This window comes from Xyrauchen texanus, chromosome 9, assembly GCF_025860055.1.
Source record: "Xyrauchen texanus isolate HMW12.3.18 chromosome 9, RBS_HiC_50CHRs, whole genome shotgun sequence".
In the NCBI taxonomy this organism is placed as follows: Eukaryota; Metazoa; Chordata; class Actinopteri; order Cypriniformes; family Catostomidae; genus Xyrauchen; species Xyrauchen texanus.
The window spans coordinates 35,356,679-35,370,943 of NC_068284.1; the positions used below are offsets into that span (position 1 = coordinate 35,356,679).

Genomic DNA, 14,265 nt, shown 5'->3' on the forward strand with positions numbered 1-14,265 from the left:
AAAAATGTTCCATGCATGTGTTATGGCTCTGCAAAGATGTTGGCCTATCGTAACCATGGGCGCACCTTAAAAGTGAAGTTCACAGAATCTGAGCATTTCAGACAGAGGACCAAAGACAGGGTGTAAAAAGGTCATGTAGTTCAAAATTATTAAAGGTGAAGTACACAGAAACTGAGCATTTCAGACAGAGGACCTGAGACAGGGTGTAAAAAGGTCATGTAGTACAACATTATTAAAGGTGAAGTACACAGAAACTGAGCATTTCAGACAGAGGACCTGAGACAGGGTGTAAAAAGGTCATGTAGTACAACATTATTAAAGGTGAAGTACACAGAAACCTATCGTTTCAGACTTAGGACCAGAGACAGGGTGTAAAAAGATAATGTAGTAAAACATTATTAAAGGTGAAGTACACAGAAACCTTGTGTTTCAGACTTGGGGCCAGATACGGCGTAAGAAGTTCATAAAATTCAACATTATGAATGTTTATTGTGCAAAAAATGTCAATAAAGAGACTAACCTTATAAGTGAATCTAAAGGGAAAAAAGCATGGCATGACACCTTTAAAGCTTTCTTTACAGACAAGTTACAACAATTAATTTATTAGGTTATTAATTTGCAATAAAAGTTATATGGCTAATTAAACTCTGTGAAACCTATAAATTGATACACACTTTGTCTGGAAAACTAGGTAATTTGGGATTTTTTCAGCCCATTCTAACTAAAGCTTCCAAGACTATCACAAGTCATTCTAATTTAAAAATCTTATCCACTGTATGAAAGCCAGCTAAACAACTTTACCTTGATGACTTTCAAATTAGCAGAATTTACAGCAATGTTCTGCACATAACAGACATAAAAACACATGTATAAGACCAACATAAGACAGCACAGCACTTTCCCGAAACTCAGCCACGTTTGACTCAGTCTTTTCCGTTTTCCTACTGAAATGCTTGTTTAACAGGGCTCATATCCGATAATTAATACTAATGTTGATATCATTATACGCTACATGCCGTATTCTGTCTGCTGCATGAGTAATGTGTATCATAGCTTAACTGCTGCATTCATTACAATGCAATCAGCTGCGGTCCCCACCCATGCAATGTGTTAGGTAGTCTTTGATGTATACCAATATCTCCCTTAATTGGGGAGTACCCCTCCTCCATCCATCCATCCACAACTCGGTCAAGTCCAAACACACCAGCAGGCTTTAATAATTAATGTAGCTGTTTACATGCTGATCTTTTGTGTCTGCTTCCTTTGATAGCAATGCCTTTGATGAGAAGACAGCACTTGCTTTTTCCCATACTGACTTTTCCTTCTTCTATCTGTCTGTCTCTTGATTGAAGAGTGCTTACGTTGTCTCACATATGTTGTCTTTTGACTTCCAACATAATTTCTGGTCTTCATTGAAGCTTATTGTTGCCAAGAACCACCCACATAGAAAGGAAGGGATAGTCTGATCAATATGTTAATTAACCTAAATAAAATTCTTTTGATTTTGATTTTGTGTTTAGGGGCGGGGTTTTAAAAAAATACATTATAACACTATAATAAACCTGTGTTAAATAATTTTATTTAAAAAGTCTCAGAAAACTGAAAGCACTGAAAAATAGCTGGAACTACTTATAGACTTTGTGATCAGGATTTCTATCTTTACAGTAGTGAAGCATTGATTATTTAAAAATATATATATATAAAGTATTAATATATTTTTAGCATGCAATTAAATGCCTTAAACAAAACTTTAAATATCTTTCAAAGATTTGATTCCACTAACCAGGAAATCTTTAGAAAATCCAGTGATTAGCTCTTCCTTAAAGTGACAATTGTATCAATGGTACCTTGCTAACACAACTTTGTTGTCATCAAGCAGACCAATGAAACAACCATTCGCATGAAATTTGTGTAAAGCCAGCCAATCAGATTTGAACTGGCCATTTCAACCAGCGCTTACCATTTTTGTTTGCATTAGAGCATCAGACAGTCACAGCTGAGGCTGAGACTAGCATTTATATAACTTATATTTAGATAATATATACGTTTTCCTAACACATTAGCAAGATTTAAAGTGGGCAACAATCTCTATAATATTCACCCGAACAACTTAACAATGTTGTGTGCATGTCTCTTGTTGACTCTGACAAGGCATCAAGGCATCATTCCATTCCTATATGAGATCTTTATTAAAGAGAAATTTGGGTTCTCCATCTCTCTGTTCTTGGTGGGGTGCCATTAGTAATACATTGGTTGGAGACCTTGAAGAATTGAAAGCGACAAAGCAGAAAAAGTATAGAAAAGTGAGGGAGAATAAGATAGCAGGGGGCCTAAGTGGGTGGGTGAGTTGCAGTAGATGAGAGGTAGTAGGAAAGTTTGAGACAAGATGAAGGAAGATAGAAAATTTGAGTGGATGCATACAAGATCAGTCGAAAAAGAGTAGATCAGTAAAATACTGTTGGAGAAAAGACAGCAGATTGAGATGGAGAGAGAGATCAGGGAATGTTTAGATAATGAGGAAACAGGGCTAAATGATAAGAATGCTTTCTGCTCGATCAATCTGGCCAATAGTTCAAATGAGTTTTAGGCCCTGTCTACACCTTGCATTAACATGCGTTAATGATCGGATCATTATCGGATAGCATTTGACCGTATTTAATGACAAGTGTAAATGCACCCAAGACGCATTGTGATCTGATCGTGATCGGATAACTCATACCACATTTGGAGGTGGTCAAGGACGGATTGTGACCACATTCAAAGAAGGTGTAAATATATTCAGACACTATCCAGATTTGAAATGCATGCTAATGCAAGGTGTAAATGGGGCTTTACTATCCCTGCCAACGTTTTCACTGGCCTCCCCTTAGCTATATGTTGTATGTGTCAGAAATATAATTTATATTTTTCATTAAATGTTGCATTTTCTACATAAAATAAAATGTACTAAATAATTTGTTGGGAATTTGACATGCGGTGCAAAACTTTACTGAATTGTTTGTTGCTTACAAGATTATAACAAGTCATTCACGCTATTTCGACAAAACCAGTCATTTTGACAATGTCAGCTAGCTCGAAAATGTTACCTTTGTGACGTATTTAAATCAGAATTCAGAACAACAATGTTCAAAACATCACACAAAACCAAATGTTTATGTCCACAAGGCATAAAATCACACGTGGTCAGTCCATGCCAAATCAGATAAGGCTGTTGCTGCACCGACGATTTTGTTCATAGCTTGCTTATTTTATGTTCCTTTATTTGAGGACCTATGTCCTTGACACTTTTCAGAATTCTTCCAGGTGGTCAACATTGGCAAAGGAGTGCCTAAAAATAAGAAAAAATTATTGTACCATACTTGACAGAAATGTTAATATCTCAATTTGATCCATTTGATCTTGATTGGGATTCTCAAATTGACAAAGTTTATTTTTTAAGCTCAAAACACTATAAATAATATACTTGGTCTTTTAATGAGTATAATTAATGGTCAATACCGCCCTCTTTAGGGGCCAGTTATGAATGTGTTTGTACCCTGAGGAGACTCTGAACCTTTTGAAGGGAAGGGAACAAGTTTATGCATCCACCAATTTGCTTGAAGACATGGCGGGGTGGCTGGAAATAATAAATATTTTAAGGGGGCTGAAAAAATATAAACATTTTAGAATCTGCAAGAAATATGTTAGAGACCTTAGTTTAGATCCCAAATAACACACACATAATATGAACAAAATCTAAGTCAATTCAGCAACACACGTCTTAAATTCTGTCAGATTTGACTTGTACTAACCTGCGTACATGATCAATGAACAAGATGTAGTGACAACACAGCACTGGCCCCATAGGGCAAGTAACAGTTCCATCAACCAGCCCGAAATTCTCTCACACTGGCCCCGGGCCATTGGGCCATACTTATTGTTGAACCCTGGGAAGATGAGGTGATGGGAAGATGCTTTGTGCTAGAAGAGGAAAGAGTGCAAAAAAGTGGTCGGGGGTGACAACAGCTGAGGTCTTAATGAAGTATGCTAATAAGGACTATAAATTATGAATTAGAGATAAAGAGGTTCTTCAGACTTAATCGTGTTATTTCATACACCCCTCTCATTTTCTTCTTGCTTCCTCAAAATATAGTATATAATATAGTACAATATTTTTTTCATATTTAATCCCCTGACATCACACATATCCTTATTCCATCTTCTCTGCACCCACTCATCTGCCTGGTATGCTGTTCTCCTCTCCTGTTCTGTCACTTTAGTACATATCTGTGTGAAAATCAAAAACTCAAAAACAGAAGCACCCCCAGAAGCACTGAGTAAACTGTCCCAGAATTTTGTTAAAACACTGAATCGCTTTTAAAGTTCTCTTTCAAAAGCTCTTTTGTGAATGCTCAAAAAAAATACATTTGTTGCATTATGCACAAGTCAAGAAGAACAAACAAGAAACTAGTTCCACAGAAGAAAGAAAGTCATATGGGTTTGGAATGACATGAAGCTGTGTTAATAATTACATAATTTTCATCTTTGGTTGAGCTATCCCTTTAATATAATGAACTTTAAAGTTTTTGATGACTAGTACGGGGGGATTTAGATGGAAATAACCTAAGATAGCTTACTGTAGCTACTGTTTTCAGTAAACATAAATCATTTTTAGGCTGAATTGAAAGACAAGGGAGCCAAAGCTCCCCTAAATAGGGTGCAGAATCCCCTTTATGTGCATATCTTGCCACATCCACACTAATACATTTTTGTTTGAAAACTCCTGACGTTATCATTGTTTTCCAAAGTACAGTATGCGGTAATGGAGAGAGTTTTTTAAACGCTCCATTTTCGGCAGAGGAAAATGCAATTCTAGCGCGGATGAGAGGCATAAACATAGCAAGATCAATGGGATTTCAAACAATAACATGCAGTATTAGTGTGGACTTTCACTGTATTTATGGTGAAATCAACCTCTGCACTGTAAACCCTAATGCTCAAAGCAATTCATTGTTTGTGTAGAGGAAATTAAAGCATACACATTAGTTAAAATAAATTAACCTTGATAAGTATTTAGAACTTTCTCTTTCTTTTAAAGTTCAAGAAAATCCTTTTAAGTAATCTGAATTGTTTTATTGTTTTGAGTTTATTGAACTTGTCTCTTTACGTTTGCATAAACTTACATTTTCCAATTAAACTTAAAGATGTTCAGTAGCCTCTTAATCAACACTACCAATGTTGCAAAGGGAGAGTAGATGCAGAGACCATTGGGCATTTTTGTCATCCAGCTTGGTAGATTTGCATTGAAAAGAGTTGGTGATACAAAACATTTCACCAAAATGCTTCTGTATACTCTAAAAATGATGTAGGCTTTTGGGCATTCCATGTTCCTCTTTTTTTCAATGAAATAAATGGACAAAATTGCGAATCATCCCTTGTTCATATTACTGAAACAATTCATGCAACCAAGTAAACTTAAATTAAATTTGCTTTTAAGGGCCTGCTTTTAAGCTTTATTTAATATATTTGTGTTGGGACAACTGAAACTGGGCAGGGGATTTCTAATTCCCTGCATGCTTTGCATAGCACTCGATAAGGAGAGTAAATGTTAGAATTAAGTGTCTTTGTGCAAAATGAATGTAAATGGGAAGATTTGTTAGTGTTTCATGTTTTATCGTGTTGAGATTTAGAAGAATTTCTAAAATGTTGGGTTTTGGGGGGTTACCATTTCGGTGAATAATGGAGCTTAAGCTTAGCTTGAGGACTGGTACAAGTTACAAATGGTCTGTATTGATTTAGTCATTGAGCAATTGCTATGCTAATCAAAGCATAGTTTTCCAATTAGCATGCATTCAGTATGCTTGCTTTCACTGATCTAGCTATTTTATAATGGAAAAAGATTTAAGTTAATTTAATAAGTGTTATTTAATTGGGTCTACTTAAAGTTTTTAAATTGAGATTACATGGTAATTTTATTTGAAAAACTAATTTTGAATCACTGACCATGACTGAATTAAGTTCTGCCAAATTGTTTAATTTTAAGGTAAGTGCCATAAACATTTATGAGTTAACTTATTTAATATTTCAAGTTAAGAGCAATTAACATGCATGTACCGATAAAACCAAAATTGAACATTTCTACTAACCTAATCTTGGAGTTTTTATGTAACTGAATACTTATTGGGGTTAACAGTGTGTTTTTTCTTTCAGGTTCTGGCAACATGGCGGCTGTACCTCATGTTCCCGAAGATACCAACAAAGGTACGGTAAGCAATTACACACCACATGTCTGCTCTGTCACAAACCACTGCAGTAATCTGACTTTACTTACTGACTTGTAAGTAAACATGATGTTACATGATGCTCATATTTGTCTTAGGTGGAACAAACATTCAACTTCCTGGAGATTCGGGCAATGAATGCCCACCCGGATAATCAGGTACGAGATCAGTGCTTGCAGGGCTCTGCTCGTTTAGCTACATTTTTTCACATCATCTTTGCTGCCTCTCCACCGTTTTGCTTCTCTAAGGTGTGTTCTTTCTTACACAGGTTGTCATAGAAACAGACAAGTCCACATATTCCCTGAGGCTGCAATCTAATGACCACCTGGATCAGCTGATTAGCCAAATCAACTTTGCGCTCTCTCGGATCTTCAACAACTCCATCTACACGTAAGTGTCCCCAAAAACATGTGAGTGGGGCTGATGTGAGGTATAGCATATTCACAGTATTTTTGTGAATAATGTTGCTGTGATATAAACTTGAGCAACACCAAGAATCACAATGATTTTAAAGCACTTTTTATTTGGCCAATAAGTTTACTAAAGAGAGTGGCATTAGATTAGTTTCGTGATCCTTGCTTGTCCTGTGACTCATATACCAGTAAGTTAGCGTTAAGTGTTTGGGTTAAATTAAGGTTGATTGAAACTACAGATTAGATCTCTCTAATCCTCAAATTTGGGAATACCTACTGTTTCCAATGTCCAATGAATAAATGTTTAGGAGATGCTCTACAGGAATAGGGTTAGAGTTAGGTTTAATGTTAGTGTTGGTTAAGTTCAATTCATTTCCGTGAATCATATAAAACCATCCATTTCAGTTAACTGCTTCATAACTCTGATTTATGATTTGCTTGCTTCATCTCAAATATGTTCACTGTCCCTGAGTGGCATTTTACATGTTTTAAAATGTTTTATTAAAAAATATACTGTATGTATATTGTATACTGCTGTTTTTTTTTTTTAAAGGAAATGTTTAAATATTGAGGTATGGTACCAGTTGGCCTGCTACAGTCTCTAACTGTACACATTATGTCAAAATTAATTGATGACTGAAATCAGGTCTCTTAGACTATGATCTGTCCTCTGATAAATGGGTTTACTTCAACTATGCTCAGATTCAGAAAAAAACAGTTGCAATAAACTGCAAACTCAACACTAAAACCTGTAAAATACATGTCATTTTACCTATTCAGTGTCTGCACAGTTACTGCATTTAGCTTTTGTATGGCAGTGTATTTCCAGCACAGGTTCTTAACAGAGGTTGAAATCTTAAGTTGAAGTTAACTGGATCTAGTATTGCTAGTGTGTTTTTACTGTGTAATTTATAATGCTGTCTATAGGAACCCGTATCTGCTAGAGCAGCAGGGGTGTGAGGCACTGCTGAGCAGATAATTGAGAGATTTTCTCAATTTCAGATGAGGAGATTAGTGCAATGCATAATAGTGCTCTTTTTCACTCTCTCTCTCACATTCATTCCTGTTTCAGCTCTTTGGCCAGGTGTTCACATGCTGGGTCAGAATATCTGAGATACTGATGTATTACAAATCTCTCTCTTGCTTGTTCTCCCCCTCCCTCCCCTTTCTCAGACCCTCTATATTTAATGCAGATGGAGAAGTTACAGATGGAAGTAGGAAAATCTCTCCAAGCTCTGAGAGTTCGGTGGAGAACCAAAGGGCATGTGGTGAGAGATATATAGCTAGACTCACATAGTTCATACTTAACATACACAAATAAGCTCATAATTTTTTCAGAATGCACCATAAATTAAACTCTGATATTTTTTTTCCTCCTTTGCCCCATTGCTGTATTTATATAGATTGTATTGACAGATATCACTGAAAAAAAGAAATGCAAAAAAGAAAAGGACCTTTGTGTGTTAGCCTATCAGAAAACTTGACTGCAATCAGGCTAATTATCAGAATCAGTTGGGGTTGTTCCGCCCCAACTGATTATGGGGCAGAACTACCTGTTTGTCCAACCAATGGAACAAGAGGAGAGTGTTTGGGAAACCGTTTTGGTTCATAGTTGCTCAGAAATCACTTATACCATAGTACAGTTCCACAAAGAACATTTTATTCTATAGTTGTTTAGAAAGCCATCAACCTAACAGTGCTTCAAATAACCCAGAAGTCTTAAATCTTAAAATGTAACATTTGGTCTCCCCAAAACATGAATGTTTGGTTAGATCCTTGAAAGAAGCCAACATTGTGGTCTGAAGAACCTACAATGTAACATCAAGAACTTTTTTTAATCTCCAAACAATCTTATGGTTAACTCAGGTATCCTATACAGTAAAAAAATTGTTCTTATTTAAGATGGGAATACTTAGTTGAACTAAGGTGCTGCAAATTACCTTTACCTTAATTAAGTGTAGGTAGGGCCATTTATTATTATTAGGCATATTGTCAGACATTGGATGCTTAATATTGATGAAGAATTTGCATCAAATTTTTCTATATTTTTATCTTTTCTCTCATTCTCTTTTAGGGGGTTTCTCAGAGACCTATGCGGCTCTGTGTGACTACAATGGCATCACCTGTAAAGAGGAAGTGCAGTGGGTAAGAGGATTTTATTGACCATATAAACAACCTCAATGCCTTCAAGAGCGGACCTTTTTCTGTATTGCATGTGTCATTGCCATTACTGTACTCTAAGTATGTTGTCTTCCTCTTTCTCTGTCTCACTTCCTTCCTCTATATCTTTTGCTCCCTCTCTCTCAGGATGTGGACACCATTTATCATTCGCAGGACAACAGACAGTTTAACCTGCTGGACTTCAGTCACCTGGAAAGCGGGTACTCAGAGTACAAACATTTACCTCTCCCCTGTTGAAAAATCCAGCTAAGACCAGCATGAATTTTCATGCTGGTCCATGTGGGTGTATGCAGGTTTGGTCCTGGTCTTACTGGTGGACATGTATAGGCATGTTCTTCACCAGCAAAACTTGACCAAGAAAATGTTGCTGGTTGGCCTAGTTAAAAATCCCAGGGGGACACCAACCCCCCAGCATCCCATAGTTGAAAGACCAGACCAGCATCGGAAAATACAACATACTGTATGTTGGTGTTGTTTTACCAGGGTCATCTTGATGTTCCTGTTCTTTGTCTGCAATAAAGAAGCATCTACAATTAGCCATCACTCTCATTGCCATTTCTACATCACAAAGATCGGTAGTTTAATGGCTTCTTCATCTTCAAAGGATTAATCTAATCAAGCCTGTTTGCTTCGTTAATAGCTTCATATCGACAAGGATTTGAATAATTGACGTAGACAATCTGATGTGAGCCACTGCTTTGAATACTGTATGTGCTGAATTGCCACAGTAATAACACAGTAATGCTGACTTCCTGCCTGGTGGGTCTTACACTCATGTCCTTTTACATCCGACCAATCAGTGTCAAGTTGTCGGATCCTAGATCGGATTGTGCATTTTCTGCTGATGTTTGAGTTTAAAGTCTAGTTCATGACTCTCTTCCTGTTGAAACAGGATTACTGCTAAACTGGGACAGACAGTATACATGACCTGTGGAAATCAATGTCAGCTCTGCATGTCTCAGCCACACGACTCTTATCCCTGCTGCATTTGAACACATAAAAAGGAAGTACACTTAATATTTATACTCTGACTCTAAGAAATACGGTTCATTGAGCACTTTCCTCTTGGGCAATTTAAGTTATCTGCAGAAAAAGGATTTTGTTTGCAGCAGTCTTACTTGATGAAACTCTAATAGGTGTGCGGCTATATGCAGATCTTGTGTGCATTTTTACATCACAAACTCTTTAATGATAGCATTAAGTGACTTACAGAGCATCAAGATTTTGTATCAGTATGTGTGTGAAACCATGACCTTGGTATTGCTTTACCAGATCTACCCAAATTTTTATTTGAACTTTTTAATATGAGTTTGAACTTAAAATGTTTATTTTTTAAATAACTATTTCAGTTAGAAAACTAACTTTCAAATAGAATTTTGACTGGTTTTATCGGCTTTCTCTCTGTGCTTCTAAGACAATCTTAGGAAAGTTCACTAACATTTTGCTATAAGAAGTGTAAACTCTATAAATATTGCCTTGTGAGCTGAACACTAGAAATCATTTGTAAAAGAAGAACATCTTAACATCTATACTGCTGATATTTTGTGCACTGTAAAAAATAAAATCCTGTTATATTTACAGTAAAAAACTGCCAGTTGTGGTTGCCAGAAATTCACCAAAAAAAATTTCAGGCTTTACAGGATGTAATTTTGGTGCCTGTACATTTTACGGTGCATTACCATCATTAATATTATTAAATGATAAACTTACATTTACATTTATTCATTTGGCAGACGCTTTTATCCAAAGCAACTTACAAAAGAGGAAAACATAAGCGAGTCATCTTAGAGAAGTGCAATTACAATTTTTGGTTAAGTGCTCTTAGACGTTGCGTTTTAAGTCGTTTTTTGAAGACAGAGAGTGAGTCTTCCTCAGTTGGGAAGTACATTCCACCAACGTGGTATGATGAAGCTGAAAGTCCGACAAAGTGTTTTGGTGCCTCTTTGTGTTGGTACAACAAGACGACGTTCCTTAGACGACCGCACGGTCAAACTTGATATATTAACCTTCTGAAATGGCAAAAATCTGCCTTTCTTTTTATAATGTATTGTTAATCACCGTAGTAATTACAAAAGGGCACATGATGACATGAAGTTCATCAATAGAGGCCCTTACAGGAGCAATGACCAATAAACATGTAGAGACAGTGCTCAGTATCACTCAGGGTAACACATGTGAAATTAAAATTATGTAATAAACTACATCAAATATAACACAGAACACCCCAACGAATAGAACTGATATTAAAAATAAGAAGAAACATAACTATTCCCATAAAATATAATGAAATGAACTGGGTCACGCAGGGAATTATGGGAATGCCCGATTGTTAATTTTAACAATAATTTACAGTAAAAAGTACATGTACTTTCTTGTTAAACATAATATACATTTTTACTGTTAATTATACAGAAATGTTTTTGTACTTTTTACATTCAAATTATTTTTTTTATTTTTTTTATTTGACTGTAAAACTACATGTATTGTCTTCTTAAATATATTCAATTTTTTTACCATATGTTTTAAGTAACTACCCATTAACCAATTAATGTTTTTACTGTAGCATTTTTACAGTCTTTTACCATTACAATTACGATTTTTTTTTTACAGTATATCAGTGGTCCAAGAGTCAACAGCATTAACATCAATGAATAAGCTTTTATCCTGCAGAACACTTCAACTGGCATTGTTTCATAGTATTTCACTGACAGGGGCACTTATTACTGACTACAGATCCTGCAGCTGTCTTGAGGAGCTTATGGCATTGATTTCTAAGGGTATGTTCCATTAGAACATCTTGAGAGGGAGAGAGATGAACGGGAGAGGTAAAGAGACTCTCATTTAGGAGAGAGCAGCTGAGTACACACTGTCTTTAGCCTAGCTATATGGTCTATACAGAAGGATGATGAAGCCGCAAATGAGAACAAAGCCATCAGCCGTACTCTAATGGAGAAAGTCTTTCTTTCTATCCATCGCCAGTGAGTGCAGTAAGGTCTGTTCTGTGTACTGGGTAAAAAGGGTTGAGGCTCAGGGCCAAGATTAAAAGCTGTATCATAGACACATTGCACTGAGTAATCCACTGACCTGGCATCAGTTTTCTCATTGATCCACACTGTCCTTTTCTCTTCCTCTCTTGGCTTTCCTCTCAGAGAGCATTTTACTGCTGAATCTGTCATTTATCTTGAATAATAACATCTCTATTTTAGTTTTAGGAGATTGGATAATCTTATGAGGAATTACATGAGGAATGTGAGAACAACGCTGGTTATTGCAGTACCTCTGTGATTCAATCTGTTTTGATTTGGTCTTTTTTGTGTCTCTTTTTGTTACAGGGACCTTGCAGTGATTGTGGCTGCCATGGCTTATAACTCATGGTTCACCAAACTTTATTGCAAAGACTTGCGCATTGTAAATATTTTTATACCTTATTCCTCTTTGCTGTGTCCTAGTACTGTTTGGTGGAGTACAATAAAAAAAATCGATTACAGAACAGCACCTAGTGCTGTTCATGTAAAACCATGTTTTTTTTAAATATTTTTTTAATATAGTACAATGGCAATACCATGCATTTTTGGACATGGTGGCATAGTATACTTCGAAGGATCTAGGAATACCATATAAATACTATGGTACAGTGGGGACGAAATGTTTGAAGGGAAATTTAAATTGAAAAATTTACATGAATCTCAAAATGTCTTTGATGTCCCCCTTGTGCTTCAGTGACAGCATACACTCATGATTGCATGGACTCCACAACCTGATGATTCATCTTATCCCAGCATGATTTGAGAATGTATTAATGAACATATTGTCAATATTTGTCATATTGTCATATTTCTCTTAATGTTTTTTTGTCATAATGATTTATATTATCCTTTTGTTTATTTCCATATTTAAATTAGATTTTGCATTCCAAATTTCCAGTGTGCACTTTTGAACCCCACTCTTTCTGAATGTGGTAATCATACAGTACCATGGTATATGTAAGAGTCTTTCTGATATCTGGTGTCAGACTGTCTATGTGCATGAGATTAAAGTTATGTTGAGTCTTACTTTAGATTCCAGTGCTTTTCTTTTTTTCTCTCTCACACACATACACTCTTTCACTGTCTCTCTGCACAGAGTTCAGAGGTCGTGGAGCAGATTTTGCACACTGTCAGTAAATCCAGCAGTTTGGAGGAGCTCACATTGGAAAATGCAGGCCTTAAAGCGTACGTTATAAATTTCTCTACTTTTTTCTTTTTGTTTTACATCACTTTACTCTCTTTTTATTTTCATCTAAAAGTTTGTTTCATGTTCAGTCAGTGTCATTTTTTCTTTATGCTGTACTTGGTCTTATTCCCCTGCTATATCTTTGCTTCCATATTTCATCCCTGCCCCAGAGTCCAGTGCTTCTTATTGCAGTTCCGTTTCTATTCACTCTGTTTCTGTCATTTAGAGATTTCCCACAGAAAATGGCCACTGCCCTGTCAGAAAACCCAGCATCAGTCATACACTCTATTAACCTGGCCCACAATACACTGGACAACCAAGGTACATGCATCAAAGTCTCTGGTTTTCTATAATAAAACCTCTCGCTTCCCTCCTCTCTCCTTTTTCTCTGGGGCGGATTCACTAAACAGTTGCGCCACATTGGCAAATTGAATTTCAATGAAACCTTATTCATAACCACTCGCAATCCAGTTTAACCTGGTGTTAAATGCACTGAAGTAGTGCTGCACTGTAAGCATTTAAAGGTGCACTCGGTGATTTTTTATTTTTTATGTATTTATTTTTGCTAATTGCTTAACTTTATATAAGTAAATATGTAAGCATTTTTATAGTATTTTGGATTTTTTTTTATATAAATGGTGTTCTCTCACATAAGATTATATCACTCTAGTCATATCAGTCTAAGAGAAAATATATTTTTTAATATATATATGGTGCTGATCATACAGTTTGAAAATCTAAATATTCTATGCTTTATCTAACAGTAATTTAGTTTTTTAACTGGCAGAAAAATCACTATTGACAGCGAGTAGTGCATGCGTAGTAGTAGTAGTACTACAATGGCATATCTGTGAACTTTTGCTCAGATTGTTCATCCAAAAATGTAAATACTCTCTTCATTTACTCACCCTCATGCAATCCCAGATGTATAGGACTTTCTTTCTTCTGCTGTACACAAAGATTTTTAGAAGAATATTTCAGCTCTGTAGGTCTTTTCAATGCAAGTGAATGGTGACCAGATCTTTCAAGCTCTGACAAATCACATAAAGGCAGCACAAAAGTAATCCGTACGACTCCAGTGGTTTAATATATGTCTTCTGAAGAGATACAATCACTATTCAAAGAGAAACAGATCAATATTTATGTACTTTTTACTATAAATCTCCCCTTTCACTTTCAGGATTTATAGTAAAAACAAA

General features: G+C 35.9%; 1 protein-coding gene across 3 annotated transcripts in view; it reads left to right on the plus strand.

Annotated features, from left to right (window-relative positions):
* LOC127648603 (capping protein, Arp2/3 and myosin-I linker protein 3-like) overlaps positions 1-14,265 on the plus strand; it is a 95,979-nt gene that overhangs the window by 19,993 nt on the left and 61,721 nt on the right. For all 3 annotated transcript variants that reach the window (XM_052133271.1, XM_052133273.1, XM_052133272.1), the window contains exons 4-12: positions 6,190-6,240; positions 6,359-6,418; positions 6,529-6,650; positions 7,847-7,941; positions 8,748-8,818; positions 8,981-9,054; positions 12,187-12,262; positions 12,977-13,065; positions 13,293-13,387. In XM_052133271.1, the coding sequence (XP_051989231.1) occupies positions 6,190-6,240; positions 6,359-6,418; positions 6,529-6,650; positions 7,847-7,941; positions 8,748-8,818; positions 8,981-9,054; positions 12,187-12,262; positions 12,977-13,065; positions 13,293-13,387 (733 nt within the window). The remainder of the gene's footprint in view (positions 1-6,189; positions 6,241-6,358; positions 6,419-6,528; positions 6,651-7,846; positions 7,942-8,747; positions 8,819-8,980; positions 9,055-12,186; positions 12,263-12,976; positions 13,066-13,292; positions 13,388-14,265) is intronic.